This window comes from Protobothrops mucrosquamatus, unplaced genomic scaffold, assembly GCF_001527695.2.
Source record: "Protobothrops mucrosquamatus isolate PMUCROS unplaced genomic scaffold, P.Mucros_1.0 scaffold2281, whole genome shotgun sequence".
Lineage (NCBI taxonomy): Eukaryota > Metazoa > Chordata > Lepidosauria > Squamata > Viperidae > Protobothrops > Protobothrops mucrosquamatus.
In genome coordinates, this window is record NW_015388368.1 from 80,932 (window position 1) to 98,392 (window position 17,461).

A 17,461-nucleotide genomic window follows, 5' to 3' on the forward strand; every position below is an offset into this window, starting at 1 on the left:
ATCCAATTTGAACTTGTTCTCTTCCATCAAGATCTTCACAGCCTCCAATCATTGGAAAAGAACATCAATAACTTCTCCCTGATAATATGGGGGAACGATGTATAGCTGGGTATCATCAGCATACCCTATATATCCTGAACTGCTGGATTATTTCTCCCAGCAATTTAAAATACTGCAAGGGCATTCCATACGTAAGGATCCACTGAGCTGACCTCTTCTCCACTACAAAAGACTGAGACTGTCCACAGAAGAAGGAACAGAACCACTAAGAAACAAAGGTGTCAATCCTCTACCTTGTAAGTGAAAAATAGGAGGGAGTATTGTGTATACTGACTTAAGTTGTATAAATAAACAAAAGAAGGCAGGCTCAGAGGTTGCCTGGTCAGATACTACGATCAATAATATTGAAAACTGCCAAGAGATCTAAACCAGCAAAAGGAATTGAATGTCACCTCAGTCTGTATGCAAGCCTGAGCCCAGAATGAAGAAAGCCAGTCTCAGTGACATTCCCCAGAACATGAATATTGGAAGTCAGACAATATTTATCCAAGATTAGGGGATGGAGAATGTCTGAGAGTCATTCTCTTCAGCAAGGGTAGTATTTATTGCCTTCTTCCAGGTAGCTAGGACCTGACCCAAATGTTAAGGGGGTACTAACAGGCTCGTGGATCCACATGGTTGCTCTCATAATAGCCAGGGTGGGCAGGGGGCCAAGCTACATGTAACAATGGATAGCCTAGACCAGGGGTAGGCAACCGTGGCTCTTTTATGACTTGTGGACTTCAACTCCCAGAATTCCTGAGCCTGCATGGCTGGCTCAGGAATTCTGGGAGTTGAAGTCCACAAGTCATAAAAGAGCCACGGTTGCCTACCCCTGGTCTAGACAGCACTCTGTCCACTTCCTCAGAGCAAACAGTCCAAAAGGAATTCCAGAGAACAGGGCAAAATAATATCCCAGTTATTACCACAAACACTGCCTTTGGAGATGCAAGACTACGTGAGTCTAAGAAATTTTGTGAACAAAGTATTGTGCAAATTGATCACAGCATCCAGGTTCCTATAGACCCTTTTCTCAGAAATCAAAAGAATCCATTAGGTGCCTGGGGTGAGCCATTCAAATAGTATTGCCATCCTATAGAGGTCATGGTGACTCTAACTTTAACTAAGTAAAGACATGATCTAACCATAATAATTGGGTATCAAAGCCCTTCCAGTTCCAGATGATATAACATCAGTCCAAGGCAAATATGAAGTATTTCCATCAGCTTAAGCACTCAAATAAGTGATACTCATTATTTAGAATACACTATCATACTTACTTTAAACATGGGACATTATCACGAAGTCCATCAGATGAGCTACTGCTAGTGGAGGGATGAGACTGGGGGATGATGGATTGAGGATTGGAACCTGTGCCTGGAGTAGGCAATGGTGGCATTTGCTCAGGATCAGGAGATTCTATATAATTTATTTCATACAATAGCCGTATTTCAAGCATCTGCAAATGAGAATGAAACAGCATATAAGAAGAATTTAAAATTAGTGATGCATTCTCTTAAAAGCAAATAACTGATTTTGGCAATATTCTGAAGCTGAAATGCATCCATCAAACTATTACAAAAACAAATCAGATATTTTATGAAGATGTCACTATGGTTCTAACTTCCATAAAGACTGATATTAAAGAATGCTACTTTCAGGATTTCCGGTTCTGCCTCGCAGCAACATGGCCAAGGGACTGTGGGGCTCCGCACCCCACGGCTGGTTTCAGCCTGCCAGGCGACCCTAAATGGGTCTGATGTCGCCCCAGAGAGATGACGAAGAGGGACACCCCGATGATGACGAAATGACTGCAGTTGAACTGTTTGATCTGGGGAAGCCCTTTAAACTGACAGGAGAAAGGCTAGCTGCACACCAGCGTCTAGCCCAAGCTGATAGCAGCTGAAGTCCAAGAGCACAAACCAGAACAAAAGTGAACAGAATGCTTGGAACTGGGTGAGATTATTGATCTTCTCTCTTCTATTTTGTAACTGATTTCTTAGAAAAGATCCCCAAAGTAAGAACTCCTCCGAAAATGAAGGATCACATCCCTACCTTTCCATAGCAGAAGCGGCGAATTAACTTCCAAGGGGGAAAGAAATATACTGAAATGAAATTAATATTACTATAGTCTGGATAAATCTGAAAATGAAGAAAACCCTTAAGATTTTATATCCTAAAGAGTTCTGATGAAATTTTAAAAAAAGAAAAATAATTCTTTGTTTGAAAAAGTTGGAAAATGAATAACTACTGAAATCTAGTGAGAACTAGAGCATAGAACAATAGTGTAATACTGACTCAGAAATTGGCAAGATACCCAGAAATAAAGAATAATCTGTTCCCTTGAACTTTATTAACCCTCAGCTAAATAGAAAACTGCTGAGAACAAAGAAAGAAAACATACTGGGCCACCCATAAGCTTAAGAAGTGTCTGCAAAAAAACCCAACAACCTTTAACTGTTGTCTAAGCTCAAGAATTGTTTTCAGAGAAAGAAAAACTTTGACTCTTGGCTAATCTTCTAGGGGAGAATTTACTGGAAGGCTTTAAGATGGTGAAACATTTAGCTGCAATTCTGACTGGTTGATAATTCAAAGACCTCTGAACAGAAGAATTATTATAAAACACTGCTTTCGTTGATGCCTTGATAATTGGAAATGTATTGGATTACAAAAGAACATATATAAAGATAAGAACTATATAAGATTTGGTTGTTTGGATTTTAAGATTGGCTGGTTTGATAAGGCTAAACACAGAGACTATGGTACCGATGAAAGACTACCTGGAGGGAGACAAAATGGATATTGCATACCTATCTAAAAGTGACAGGAAACCACACCTAATATTCCCTTCTAAAGGACCTAGCCTGGAACATCAGAGATCTGCAGGAGCAATACTCCAAGATGAGAAAAATACTTTCCAAGAGGAAATGTATGCAATGCTACAACAGATTCAAATGACAATGGTTTCAAACCACGATGAGATTAAAAACCACTTTGATGACATATATGAGCACATCTTCAATTTAAAATCACAAATAAAAAACTCTCAGAAAATGATGATAAAGAATGAACAAACAAACCAGATAACAGAACACAAACTAAAAGAAAGTGACTTAAATAGGAAAGCTACAAATCAAGAGAACTACAATTTAAAACAAACAGAAAAAAATCTACAAAATTTTGCCACGACAATGGAAATGGAAAAGATATATCTATCAGGACTTCAAAACAAACTTGAGGATAAGAAAAAAGATTTAATAAAATGGATTATAGAGTTGCCAGGAGAATCATTAGAGTCTGGGAGACAAAAAGTGTACATCATATACAGCCTATCTTTCTTACTCCCAACAATATTTACAAAAAGTGTTAGATTCAAGAGACCTGATTCAACTTATCAGATGGAGTACAACATGATTAACACTTGTTTGAATATGGTTAAAAGAATAGATAATTTTGGATATAAAGAAGCTATAGGAAGAGGGATAAAAGATATAAGTACTATAGTATTTTTTATAATATATGAAATGTAAAAATATTGGGATGATGTATGTGAATGAAAAGTTAGGACATTTAAAGGTCCTAAATATATAACTTTGAGAGAAGTATGACCAAGAAGAATGATTTGAATATTGAGAGAAAACTAAGCTTAAATAAGAATTTTGAAAACAAGACATATAATGACAACAAAATGACTTTTACAAATATAATTGAAACATAAGCCAACCAGAAAAGATGTTATATGTGGATGTTATAAGATATATAAGTAGTATAGTATCTTTATAATATATGAAATATGAAAATATTGGGATGGTATAAGTAATTTGATGGTGAACTCATCAAATTTACAGATGACACCAAGCTGGCAGGAATAGCCAGCACTCCAGAAGACAGGCTTAAGATACAGAAGGATCTGGACAGACTTCAACACTGGGCGCTATCTAACAAAATGAAATTCAATGGTGAAAAAAGTAAGGTTCTACATTTAGGCAAGGAAAACCAAATGTACAGGTATAGTATAGGGGGTACCTTGCTCAATGTGAGAGGGATCTCGGAATCCTAGTGGACAATCACTTAAATATGAGCCAGCAGTGTGCTGCAGCTGCCAAAAAAGCAAACACAGTGCTAGGCTGCATTAACAGAGGGATAGAATCATGATCACGTGAAGTATTAATACCACTTTACAATGCCTTGGTAAGGCCACACTTGGAATACTGCACCCAGTTTTGGTCACCACGATGTAAAAAAGATGTTGAGACTCTAGAAAGAGTACAGAGAAGAGCAACAAAGATGATTAGGGGACTGGAGGCTAAAACATATAAGGAACGGTTGCTGGAATTGGGTATGTCTAGTTTAATGAAGAGAAGGACGAGGGGGGACATGATAGCAGTGTTCCAATATCTCAGGGGCTGTCAAGCTATTTTCCAAAGCGCCTGAAGGCAGGACAAAAAGCAACCGAAGGAAACTAATCAAGGAGAGAAGCAACCTAGAACTAAGGAGAAACTTCCTGACAGTTAGAACAATTAACCAGTGGAACAACCTGCCTCCAGAAACTGTTTACTAAGCACTAAAGATTGTCATTGTAAAAAAATCGATAAAATATATTAAAAAAAAGAATGCTGCTTTCAAATCTGAGTACTAGAGAGCTACATATAGGGCAAATGCTTCTAGGTGATGTCATTAAACATTAACACCACTACTTTGAACTGCTACTAAAAGCTTACAAGCCAGAACAGATGACTCTGAAATAACAGAGGTGATTTTGGCTCATCTTTTGTCAATTAAGCTAATTTCAGCACTCCATATCATTGGAACTCCTATATCATGTTCCCAAGCCTGAGACAGTAATCAAATATTACTGCTAGACAGCCAGAACTAGCTCAGCATCCTACTCTGGTTAAAGACTCACTGTCTACTCTTGTCATTCAACACCAAAGAGATTCCATAAGCATTTCCATCTAGAATAAATGATAGCCAATCAGATTTTTATACTGTATCTTCTCTATACTAAGATCCTAGTTTCCATCAAGTCCATAAACCTGTTCAAACATTCAATAATAGAATAAACCATTTTCTTGGACATGATGAAAATGAACTGACAAAACTAATAACATTTTTCAATTGAAAGCAGCTACAGGAAGTTTTAATGATAATTAGGACAAGAATTTGCATAGCTAAGCAATGTTGTCGTAAAGTGCGATATCATGCAACCATGTTGCCTAGTGACAGCAATCCTGGCAGTCTCTGTTGCTGTCATTAAGCGAAGGTTGCAATTCATTAACTGAGGACCTCCTTGTGATTTTCAGCAAGCAAAGTCAATAGGAAAGCTGGCAGGAAGCTGCAAGTCCAAGAGGGCTCACAAGCAAGCTAGTTGGGGGGTTAGTGGCTGCTGTAGTACAAGTGTAACTGGGCAGTGGGTGAGTGCTCCAGACTATGGAAGGGGGCACAGGTGACTGCTACAGCCTGGTACAAGCATGCTGAAAGTGGGGTGAGTGCTCAAGAGGGCAGGAGGATGGTCGGATGGATGCTATATCCTGGAATGAGTTTGGTCATCTGTACGGAGTGAGGGGGGAGGATGTGTGGGGACCTAGCAGGCATGGGAACGACTTAAAGGAGCTACTTCCCTAATGATTTTCCCATTTACTCTGATTGTAGTAAACTGGCAGGGAAGGTCATAAACGACCTTCATGTGACTGTGGGATGCTGCAACCATCATAGGTTTGAGCTGGTTGCCAAGTGGCTGGATCATGGTCACAGCAGTGCTGGGACAGCCAGAATGTTACAGCCAGATCATAAGTACCATTTGTTCAGCGCCATCCTATCCTTGAACAGTCGCTGAATGAGTGATTGTTAACCAAGGACTAGCTGTACTAAACTTTCTGTCCCATAGGTACATAGAGATGCCAGAGAGCACGAGAGGAAAAAATGGATAGGGCCTAATGATTTCCTGTGACTGAGCTGTAAGGTAAAAGAAGAAACATTTCACAGACATGATTTAATTGTTAAATTTACCAAATTTGGTTCAATTATACTTGTATTTGTAATGAATAAGGCCACTTATTTCAACAGGTCTTGGTCCCAGGGAAGTAACCACAAAACATAATTGTCTCTTTAATAAACTTCAATCTGAAGAACAGATTAAACAAAAATGATGCAAATTAGGCATTGTTACTATATTTTCACTGTTGAAATACAGGGATCTCGATAACAACAGATATCTTAAGTGAATGCCACTTAAATAGAAATAAATTTAAGTGAATGCCATTACCGGAATAACTTCTGTTGTTATTTCTTGTTTGCTGAATCTGTAAACAATGACATGTGCAGAAACTCCTGCTATGCACAGCATCCTGCTTTCTGGACACCATGAGATGATCTGAATGGCATATGGATCTTCATCTACTATGTCAGTGCTTGGCCTATCTTCTTTATTTCGAGATTTTTCAAATACTTTAGCTGTTTTTAATTTGTATAGTACTTGCAAAGTTACTAGGAATAAATTAAGAAATAAACTTGGTTATATGTTTAAATGAAATCATTTTGAGGAGACTATTTCTCCATTTAGAAATAGGACCATTATTCAAGGAAAGCAATTCTGAAAGAAAAAATAGGAATATTATTCAAACAATGCAATTCTGAAAGAGAGGTTATATTGCAGGGTGTTTAAGTTTCATTAATTTGGTTGACATCAAATATCAATGCACAGAAAGAGCTGTGTCTGAGCTGCATTTATTGTGACAGAAAGATATTCCACCTTATAATCTCTAGTCTGAGTCTCAAACATAACTTTTAACAAAAATAAAGGATTTTCAGCAAAATTACTTAATTTTATATATTAAAAGAAGTGTTAATTATGATATGGCACTAAGATAGAGTGCATAATCAAAAATTGTTGAGTTTTAAGTCCTATTCAAAATAGACAATTTTGTCATCACTAATTTAAAGTATATTCATACTGAGCAATATTTTAATATTCAAACAAATAAAAAAAGAGCCAAGTAATGTCAGTACTATGCCATTCATATTATGCTGTTCATAACAGCTTTTACATGTTAAATGGCTTTGTGTGTGTGGGGGGGGGAGGAGTAAGAGCCTTATTGAAAGTGGCAAATGACTCACTTGCAGAGGCATCCCAAAACTTGACCGATCCATCTGCATGCCTATTAAAATATGAAATGTTTTTAAAAGTAAGTTTAGAAATTAAAGAGTAGTGAGATTTACTTAGTTATGCTAAATTTATATAATAATTATACAGCTTTATATAGTTATTGGTTTCTTAGCATTGACATGTTATTAGCTCAACAACATAATAAGCAAATTATTGTGCTTAGAGTCTTAGATGCAATATTACAAGTATCTTTGCAGTCTGAAGAGAAATTAGACTTGCTTTTTCTTTTCTTCCAACTTAAGTGTGAAGAATTTTTTTCTAACCCCCATGGAATATAGTTGTTGAATTTAACTAAATTCAACATTTTGCATTTAACTAAAATGCAAAAAGAATCCCCTCTTTTTATACCATTTTAGAATCTAGAAGAATTAGTTGTCCTTGGTCTCATTAATCATTTAACGGTTTGGAGCCTTTTTGTTCTGTAGAGTAGGGCAAACCAAGGCTACAATCTCAACACTTACTAGAGAATAAGCTGTAATGAATTCAAACAAGATTATTTTTTAAATTGCACAAATTGCACAAGACGTCAATCCTATCTCTATTGTTCTCAACTCTATTTTTTTGAATACACTAGAATGAACAATGGAATCTATTAAGACATAACTATAACACATACATTATAACCAAGATTTTCAACATGTAGTAATGTTCTGTTTGGTACCTTACTATTTTATTACTTACCCAGTAATAATAATCTCTGGATAACTCTGTGTGACCAAACCCCAATTTCCACCATTGATAGGCCATTCCTATTAAAAAAAATAATTAAATCATAATAACAATTGCCCACCAATATATAAAGAACAGTACTTCAGAATATGATATTAGCACTTTTTTTTTTTACCTTTTTACTATAGCCTTGACGCTTTTGTCGTGCACCCACTGAATAAAGTGCTGGAATAAGGTCTACAGGGCAATCAGCAAAATATTCACAACAAGTGACTGGAGATTCATGTATATTCAAGGGATATGGATTCTCAAATATAGGATACCTTTAATGAGGTGTTAAAAAGACAAGCATTGTTATTTTTTACATATTAAATTTGATACTATTCAAACTATTTTTAACTGATAAAAATATTAAATGAGAAAAAGAAATGAATACAATTATGAGAAGAAATATAGCACTTGAAAAACATAAACGTATGGCTTTTTGGCACAGTAGCATCTTTGAAGCATAATCACTACACCATTACTAGTATTATATATTGATTTATAGTTGTTTGATTCACATGTACGTGTGTTCATTTACTGGTTGTATCTGTAGGCATGTATATTGTATCTTGTGTCAAGGATTTGGGTATCAGTTTGTAAGAAAATATGTGTATGAAAAATGGAGTACAAGAGATCTATTAAAAGTATATCACAAAAACATAAGGTTTTATTAAGATTTCAGTTAATGAAATACATTAAAAATGTAAGCTTAGAGACTTCTAAGAAGGCTCAACAAAGAGAAAGATCCTCAAAACTGATCTTAAACTCCGTGGTGGTACTTAAAATATGAGTTGGTTTCCATTTGTGTAAATAAATAAAAATTTTAAGTTCAGAAAGTGAACAATAAAATTTGAATTTGTTTAACCCAAATCTCTGGATAAACAAGAAGAAAAAAGTATTAAATAACTGAATGTATTAAAATGTCCCTCCTTAGGATATTCTTCATCCATACCACACAGGAAAGTTTTAATTACAATTTTCTTTGCAATTACAAATGCTGATACCCATCAGCATTCATGCTTACTTTCAACCAAGTATATTTAGATAAAATTAAAATGTCTATAGCATGTCATGTACAGTTACTATAGAAATGAGTTCACTAAATTTAATGATGCCAAAACTTCATTAAAATCTTTTTCTTCCAGGAGTCCAATAAACCTAGTTCATAAAACATTAACCACTATAGAAACAGTATATTGTTATACATGAGTAAGGAAATAAGCAAGAAATAGGTATCTCCATATTATATTTTTATATCTTACCCATTTTGTGCAAGGTCAATAACTACTAAATCTTTTTCTAGGAGAACAACCACAGCGTATGGCTCTTGGAAATCTAAAGAAGAGATACAGATATTCAAAGAAGACCAATTAATAAATTCAAAGAAGACCAATTAATAATTCACATTTGGTAAATATTTAGCCACTGTTGATTTCACACAAAGACACAAAGATACCAGTAAAGCATTAACACAGAGATTATTTCAATTTGAATAGTGTGAATAAATGTCAGAAAATACCAGAATAATTCATGTTTAGTATTTTACTTACTCATGTATTTTTATCACTTTTGCCAAAACTTTATTACTAATTTTCAGTAAAAATCCCTAAATAGTGTAACATTAATAAAGCAATTAAGAACATTTGAAACTAATCAAAATGAACATAAATAACCGCTGTTAATATAAAAATCCAGCCACATATACATCTAACAAAACCAGGAAAAAAATGAACCCCCCAAAACCTCAAAGAAAACTGATGGCTTTTCAGATCCTGATGGCTTATCAGATCTTTCACTGATAAGGAAAAGCAGAAGAATACAAGTCACAATATGACTTACATTCTCCTCTTGGCCAAAATGCTAGGTCCCTCTGCTAGTCTGCCTGATAATCACACGGACTAAGAGAAGCAATTCTAATAGAAAATTGCAAGCAGCATTGAAGCTGTGCAGAATTGGTGAACTGGTGCAACTAAGAAAAGCTCTCAAGAGTTCACATGAAAATTCTGGGTATTCCAAAAGTTTTCATTCCAACACATCACTCCCTAGTTTTCCTTGAATTTAGTATGAAATTAACCAGATTATTCTATTTCTAATTTTAAGAATCTGGATCATATTTTCCAAGCCACATTCCAAATATCTCTCCATTTCTCTGTAAGGCCTTCTTAGCAATTCCCCAAACACATTTCTTCATCCCTATTAATGTTTATCAATGGAAGAATTAGAAATAACATAGAGATGTGACTCACTTTGGATGTGAAGGTGACAAAGTGCTTCTCAGAGGCCACGGCTACACACACACTGTACCTGGCCGTTTTAAGAAGCTGCAATGTTTTCTGATTTAGATGGTAATTGGGCAATCTCAGGAAAGCACATTTTTAATGTGCAACAATGTGCGGCCATATCCACTCTTCAAGTATCTCCCTTCCCTTCCCCTCTCCTCCCCTTCCTTTTCTACCAACTTCAGTAACCAAACTCATTGCCAAACAGTCGCAAACAATTGAAATTCAATTGTTATCTATTTTCAACCTTATCACCATGGCAGTAGATTATTCTACAGCAGGCTGCTGGGCGAAGATATTTTCATAAGGGGAAAATTGGATAAATATCTGTATAATTTCATGGCCTATAAGTTTGTAAATCTGATGCTGTAAGCCGCCCAGAGTTACCTTGCAGTGAGATGGGTGGCAAACAAATTTAATAAATAAATAAAAATAAATCTGAACTGGAAATGCTATTTTACACAATCTAGTTGTTTTCAGAAATGTTGGAACTTTCAGAATTGCAAGCTAACATGATTGGAATGTTCTGGAATTTAGTTCCATCATTTCTGCTGGATGTTGAGTGGAGAATGCTGTTAATAAAGAATGTAATGAAGGAATTCTGGAATTATAGAACAAAGGAAAGAAAAATAAAGAACCCACCGTTGGGGTATGGAGTTTCACACAGGGTTAGAAAATCTACTATTGAGTAATCCATTTCTAGAACAGCAGTGCTCTTTCCATGCATAACAGTTAAACAGGGTCTTCTTCCGACAGTGTCATATGATAAGCCACCTGACAAGATGATAAAAGGCTCTCTGAAAATCAACACAAATAAATAGTTAAGCCAATGAAAGATAACATTAAAAAACATGGAACACTGTTGGATTTAGTGGAATAATATATTAAGAGCTCTATGTGCTATGCCTGCTTGTTATACAATATAGGCTTGCCATATGGACTGGACCGGACCTGTATTAAAACAAAAACAATAAAACTGAAAAAAATTGACAGTGCACTGATTTATGAACAATTAATGGATATTTTTTTTAAAGAAATCTCTTTCAAGCTATAATTTGAGCAGTTGAAGAATGTATGTATTTATGTATTCATTTAAAGTTTTGTACAGCTGCCTTAAACATATCTTATGTAATGTAATCCTGGATGACTCACAAGCAATAATAAAACAGTAAATAATAATAATAATAATAATAAAAAAACAAAACAAAAGGAAAACCTAGTGCCCAAACACAGTACATTCCACCAAACTCAAATAAACTAGGGATTCCTTGGGCTTCATGTCTTAGTCAAGGATTGAGCAGAGTCACTCTTTTATCAAAGAGGGACTCCATTTAAAATGTACTAAACTTATTAAAATGATTGGTTCTATCCATTATCCCATTAATATATTTCCATTCATGAAATGGAACTTGCTCTTTTTCTGTAACTCCCATGCATCAATAAATTTGGGAATATCATATTCGGGGATTTAATATAAAGTTCTTTGAAATCTTTCCAGAGATGTAACAATTTTGATGGTGATATATTTATAGATGTGGGTATATGTTTAAGTATATAAATTTGAAGAATTTTTTTTACTGCATAAAACTGAAGAACTCATGAATACATACAATTATTTCTGTATTTTGAATGCTTATTAAATATTTTTAAATATTTGACACATCTCAGTTTGCAAAATGTAGGCTGGATTCCGACAGAGAGAAAAAAAAAAGAGTCCATTTATAGGAAGGCTTCAGCTCAGGGAACATTTTAGATGTAGGAAGGGAGATCTAACTTTTATCTATTTGTTTTTCCTCTGAGGCCTCCAAGATTTGGAGAGACGGAAGATCATTTCACTCAATGTGGGAGAAGTTGCAGGAATATGCAGAAAAAAATAAGGAATCCACTGAAGTTGCTTTCTTGCTTTCTTTCTTCTGATGGAATATCCCATCAAAGGGGCTCTATCCAGGGCAAATCTGGATCATACACTCCAGCTTTAGACTCAGTAAATATCCAATCATCATTAAATAATTGTGCCCAATTCTTACCCAATTCTGGTTGTTTTGTATTCCACTTTAAGAATAGGTTTACAGGGTTCTGGCTTCTTTCCATCTTTAACCTGCTTCCCTAAAACAAAATATTACCTTATTTTTATTTAAAATTGAGTTGAAAGTTATCAAAATCTTAGAAATTACATTATGATGTTAACAATATTTCCATGTATTAAAAAAGCAGTATGTTCCATATGTTAGAAAATGGTTCAAGATTCATTACTCATACGGGTTAAGGCTCATGCAAAAGACCTATTGAGAACAATCATCCCTATTCTCAACTTCTCAGGGTAATTCCTTATTATTAGAGTGGATGGGAAATTGAAATTAGGTGGGAGGTGTGGTTAGATGTTCCTAAAACTTAGATGGAGCATCACTGCTACAGTGAATAAATTATGGCTGTAATGGAGCCTGCCCATTATGGTCGTTAATGTTAATTGAATCACTTTAAACCAATTAACCCCATCCCTCCTCTCCCTAATGCATTCGTTAACTGAATGCATGGGTTGTTAAGTGAGTATGAGACACCTCAGGGATGGGAAAGACCATGGAGGGGGGGGTCTAGTGTAGGAAAAGACCTGATTCTGGCCACCCAAGGCATCCCTGCACCCACTGAGTTATCTCATGCTCCCCTTCCCACCCCTAAGGGTCCCTATTGCTGCTTCCTCCACCTTCTCTGCACTTACTTTTCAAAGATCGGCAGAGCTCAGGGCTACATGGCAGAAAAGTGGCCATCTTCTCAGATGCAGATGAAGCTGTTTTCTTTAGATCTTGTGTTCTTCCGTCCCCCTTTGCAAAAGCTTTTGGCTTGGAGAACGGAGGCCTGCAGGGGCAAAGGGGATAGAAGCCTTTGAGGGTGTGATCTTGTGCCCCTGCAGGCCTCCGTTTGCCAAAAGCTTTTGCAAAGGGGGACGGAAGCCTTTGCGGGTACGATCTCACGCCCCTGCAGGCCTCCATTCTCCATGCCGAAAGCCTTTTGCAAATGGCACGGAAGTCTTTGGGGGTGCGATCTCACACTCCTGCAGGCCCGTCATCTGTGCAAAAAGCCTTTGCAAAGGGGACAGAAGGGTGTGCAAAAACACAGAATTTAATGAAAACAGCTTCACCAGCATTTGAGAAGATGGCCGCTTTTCTGCCATGTGGCCCTCAGCTCTGCAGATCTTCGAAAGGTGAGTGATCGGTGATGGGATGGGGAGGAGCCAGTGGGCTAGCATTCCAGAGCCAGTGCCTGTTAGGACCCCATGGAAGGGGATAGGCAAGGGGCATGTTGCAGCATCTCTGTGGTCAGTCATAAGGGTGAACAACTGCTGTGGTGCTGCAACATTTGTAACTCTGGGACTGGATTGTAAGTACTTTTCGGGGTGGTGTAACTTTGAACCATCGCTAAGTGAACAGTTGTAACTCGACGACTACCTGTACTTCCCATCTTTCAAAGAATTATTTGTGTTCAACTGGCTAAAGAGACTATGCACTGGAAAGAAGGATCAGGAAATCTGTTTAGTCCAGTATTGTTATAAGTGTTCAGAAGTGGAGTCATCCCTATGTATTTTATAAGGAATGAGCGTTTATACCTGGAAAATAACCTTCAGTAATTGACACTTATTCAATTGAATAGAATTTAATATAATATATACCTGGAAAATGGCAAAGAATAAATAATCCTTTTTCCTCACACTAACACTATACTTAAATAAAGGTATTATGTATTAGAACAAAACTAAAATCAGTATTAGTATTTAAATGCAATGAAATATTGTAATACTTTTATATGTAGTAATGAGCTACAACCTAATTCTGAATCATATTTGCTTTTAATTTTTAAAAAGTTAAATTAGGTTTAACAAAACATAATGCAAGACTAGCCATATGCAAATGGTGATTGTTGGTATTAATTTCTTATCTGATAATATGGCACTGAAAAATCTTTTTGTACATATAAGAATATACAAATATTCTGTAAATCTAGGCGCATTTATTCACTGTAGGCACAATCTGGGGGCAAATTCAATAGGATTTACTTCCAGATATACATAGAAGTGCAACCTATAATATAATGTACTAACATATTAAATACAAAACACATACACTGTAAACTTACCATGGGGAGTGATTGTCTGCAATGGCTTAGTAGGGTTCCTTAAATTCCATATAGTCAAGGTGCCATCTGAATGGCTACATATAAATTGCTTTCCTTCATGATGCCAAGCTACAGAATGAATTGCCTGAGCAAAACAATAATAATTTAAAATATTAATAAATGTAAAATTAATTAAATTCAGTTACTAAAACAGCATGGCAAAGTAGTCACAGGATTATGGTAGCATTTTTTTCTGATGAACATATTTTATTAAAAGGCACAACCTACTGTGGCTGCAGCTCATGCCATTAGATGGATCTGATGACGTAAATGCAGCTCACAAATGCTTACGTATTTGAACACAATCTTGTTAGTCAGAAAAGGTGCCGTCAGATTTTTCTCACTACAGACTAATATGGCTTTTCTATTATAATATCTAAAATTAAGCATGGAGGAAACTAACAATAAATTGAACATAATACGCATGCACATGTACATAATATGCGTAAATACCTCCAAGTAGTTAAATTTGGCATAAAACAATATTTTAATACAAAATTAATTCTCAAGGAAAAGTCCCTGCATTTAAAGGACACATGTATTATTTACGCAGCTATATCAGTTATATCATTTAATGTCATCTTAGTTAATCATTTAAACTGTTCTAATGCAAATACTGTGCACTGGTAGAAATTAGAAAAGTAAACCTATATTCATTTACAAATGGTTATTTATCACAGCCTGATAGATTGCAGCATATTCTGTGCCTTTTATATTGCATAAGCAATATAAATATTACCACCTCAGTTTTACACTTGCAGGTTGTCAGAAAATTACGATGGCCTGGTAGAATTTTATTTTTGCAGTAATATATTTGCCCTGACCCATCCCACTTAGCTTCTGAAAGATATTTTTAGTTAGTTGTTAAGACCATTATATGCACACTTACTTCCATTTTGAAAACCAACTTTTAAAATCTTTCTTATATCATGAATATAAGAATTTGCTGTATCAATTATAACTGCATTATGTGATTATCTATGAAGCACTTAGTTCATAAAACTCATAAAAAGCTTAATTAGAAAAAGTCATAGCATGTTAAACACACACACACAGTTCATCAACCTTTATGAATAATTGGAAAATAGGCTGATTTTATATAGCAAAAAGCAACCTGATACATACTACAGTGAGAATCATTGTAGAAAAAAACCTGCAGCTGAATAATATTTGAATGTTATTTTAATAAAGTTTGGAACAAATCTACTTTCTAAACATATTAAAATGATTGCATTAAACCATAATAAATAAAATATGTAGCGTATTTACTACTAGTCTTAAACTGAAGATTTGAAGCATTACCAATGTTTAATAGGACAAAATGGTAACAATTTTATTAGCAGCTAGAAGCAACAGAATTCTTAAAAGACTGTATGTGGAACAAGATGCAGTTAGAAGAACTAAAAAACTAATATTGTTAAAAATAAGGAAAGAAGCATCACAAAGTTTTCAGTCTTCTTCAAAAATCTGTACTATGACTTTAAAATATATACATGCAGTTTTTTTAAAAAAAAACACATTTTTTCTAAAGCCACAGATTCTTTACACAGTACATTTTTAGAATATTTTTAATATGGACCTAATTTAGCTGAGATAGACTTTAATAGATCCAATATTCCTAATAGATTACATTTGACCACAGGACATTGATATTTATAAGCAGTCTGTCTTCTCAGGAAATCCTATCCCTAAAGTGGTCTCTTCACTTAAGAATTCTCAATAAGAAATCCCAGATTTTGTAACCTACTAATACCCTCTTTGCGTTCTATGGTTTTACGTATCAGGACATAATAAAAATCATCTGTTCCTTAGCAGTTCTTAAAAGTAGGTAAATACATCAGATGAATAACAACACATATTATACCATGTCACCATTTGTTTTACAAAAAGAAAGGCAAAATGGAGATGCCATGCGTGAAAAACTAAGTACACCCTTACTACTTCCATAGGTCTGAAGAGACTAAGTTGTAGCCAGGTGCTGCTATCAACTGCCCTTGATTAGCTGATTATCAGCAAGTGTGACTACCTCTATAAATGCCTATGTTTTAGGAGTTTGCTGGCCTCCAGCATTGAGATTTAATAATAATTTAATAATTTAACACAATGCCAAAGAGGAAAGACATCAGCAATGGTCTTAGAGAAGCAATTGTTACTGCCCATTAATCTGGGAAGGGTTATAAGGTCATTTCCAAACAATTTAAAATCTATCCTTCTGCAGTGAGGAAGATTTTTCACAAGTGGAAAATATTCAAGACACTTGCCAATTTTCCTAGGAGTGGACATCCCAATAAATTAACCCCAAGGTCAGACCATGCAATGCTGAAATTGCAAAAAATCCAAGATGTACATCTCAGAATCTACAGGCCTTAATTAGCATATTAAATGCTAATGTTTATGACTGTGATGACTCCTCCAGACCTTCCCCAGATGCCTCTCCAGATGTTGTTCAGAGGCGGATGAACCAGTCCCAGGCCCTTCAGGAGGAGAGTTGGTCAATGGCTCTGAGCAGCTGGCTGAGAGTGATTTGGCTGAAGCACAGTTGCAGGACAGCCCTGAGGCTTCAGGTGGGGAAAGCACACAGCTGCAATTGGTTAGTGATGATGATGATAATGAGCTGCCTTTTGCACTTGATGAGAACATGTAGGGCAGAGAAAAAGAAAGGAACAGCGAAGTGGGCCAAAATTCCTCCATAACAATGTGAGAAACTGATAAAATCATACCATCATACCAAAAATGATTACTTCAAGTTATTGCTGCTAATGGTGGTTCTACAAACTACTGAATCATTAAGGTGTACTTAATTTTTCATACATGGCTTCTCCATTTTGGCTTTCTTTTTGTAAAATAATGATGACATGGTAAAATAATGATGACAAGTGTTATTGTTCATCCGAGCTTATATTTACCTACTTTTAAGAACTGCTAGGATCAGATAATACGTATAAAACCATGGAACTCAAAAGAGACGGTGTACTTTCTTTTTCACATGACTGTATATACATTCTGTTATATAAATCACTAAGTTGCAAGGAGAAAAAAGATCAATTCCACATCTTGGAACAAAATATGTTGTGTTAAAGGAGCCCAATTCATTTAG

At 35.5% G+C, this 17,461-nt stretch overlaps 1 protein-coding gene across 2 annotated transcripts in view; it reads right to left on the bottom strand.

The window, feature by feature from the left end:
- STXBP5 (syntaxin binding protein 5) overlaps positions 1–17,461 on the bottom strand; it is a 107,759-nt gene that overhangs the window by 35,739 nt on the left and 54,559 nt on the right. For both annotated transcript variants that reach the window (XM_015824554.1, XM_015824555.1), the window contains exons 8-16: positions 14,326–14,449; positions 12,225–12,303; positions 10,840–10,994; positions 9,181–9,253; positions 8,049–8,196; positions 7,886–7,953; positions 7,156–7,196; positions 6,305–6,525; positions 1,320–1,498 (exon numbers count right to left, since the gene is read on the bottom strand). In XM_015824554.1, the coding sequence (XP_015680040.1) occupies positions 1,320–1,498; positions 6,305–6,525; positions 7,156–7,196; positions 7,886–7,953; positions 8,049–8,196; positions 9,181–9,253; positions 10,840–10,994; positions 12,225–12,303; positions 14,326–14,449 (1,088 nt within the window). The remainder of the gene's footprint in view (positions 1–1,319; positions 1,499–6,304; positions 6,526–7,155; positions 7,197–7,885; positions 7,954–8,048; positions 8,197–9,180; positions 9,254–10,839; positions 10,995–12,224; positions 12,304–14,325; positions 14,450–17,461) is intronic.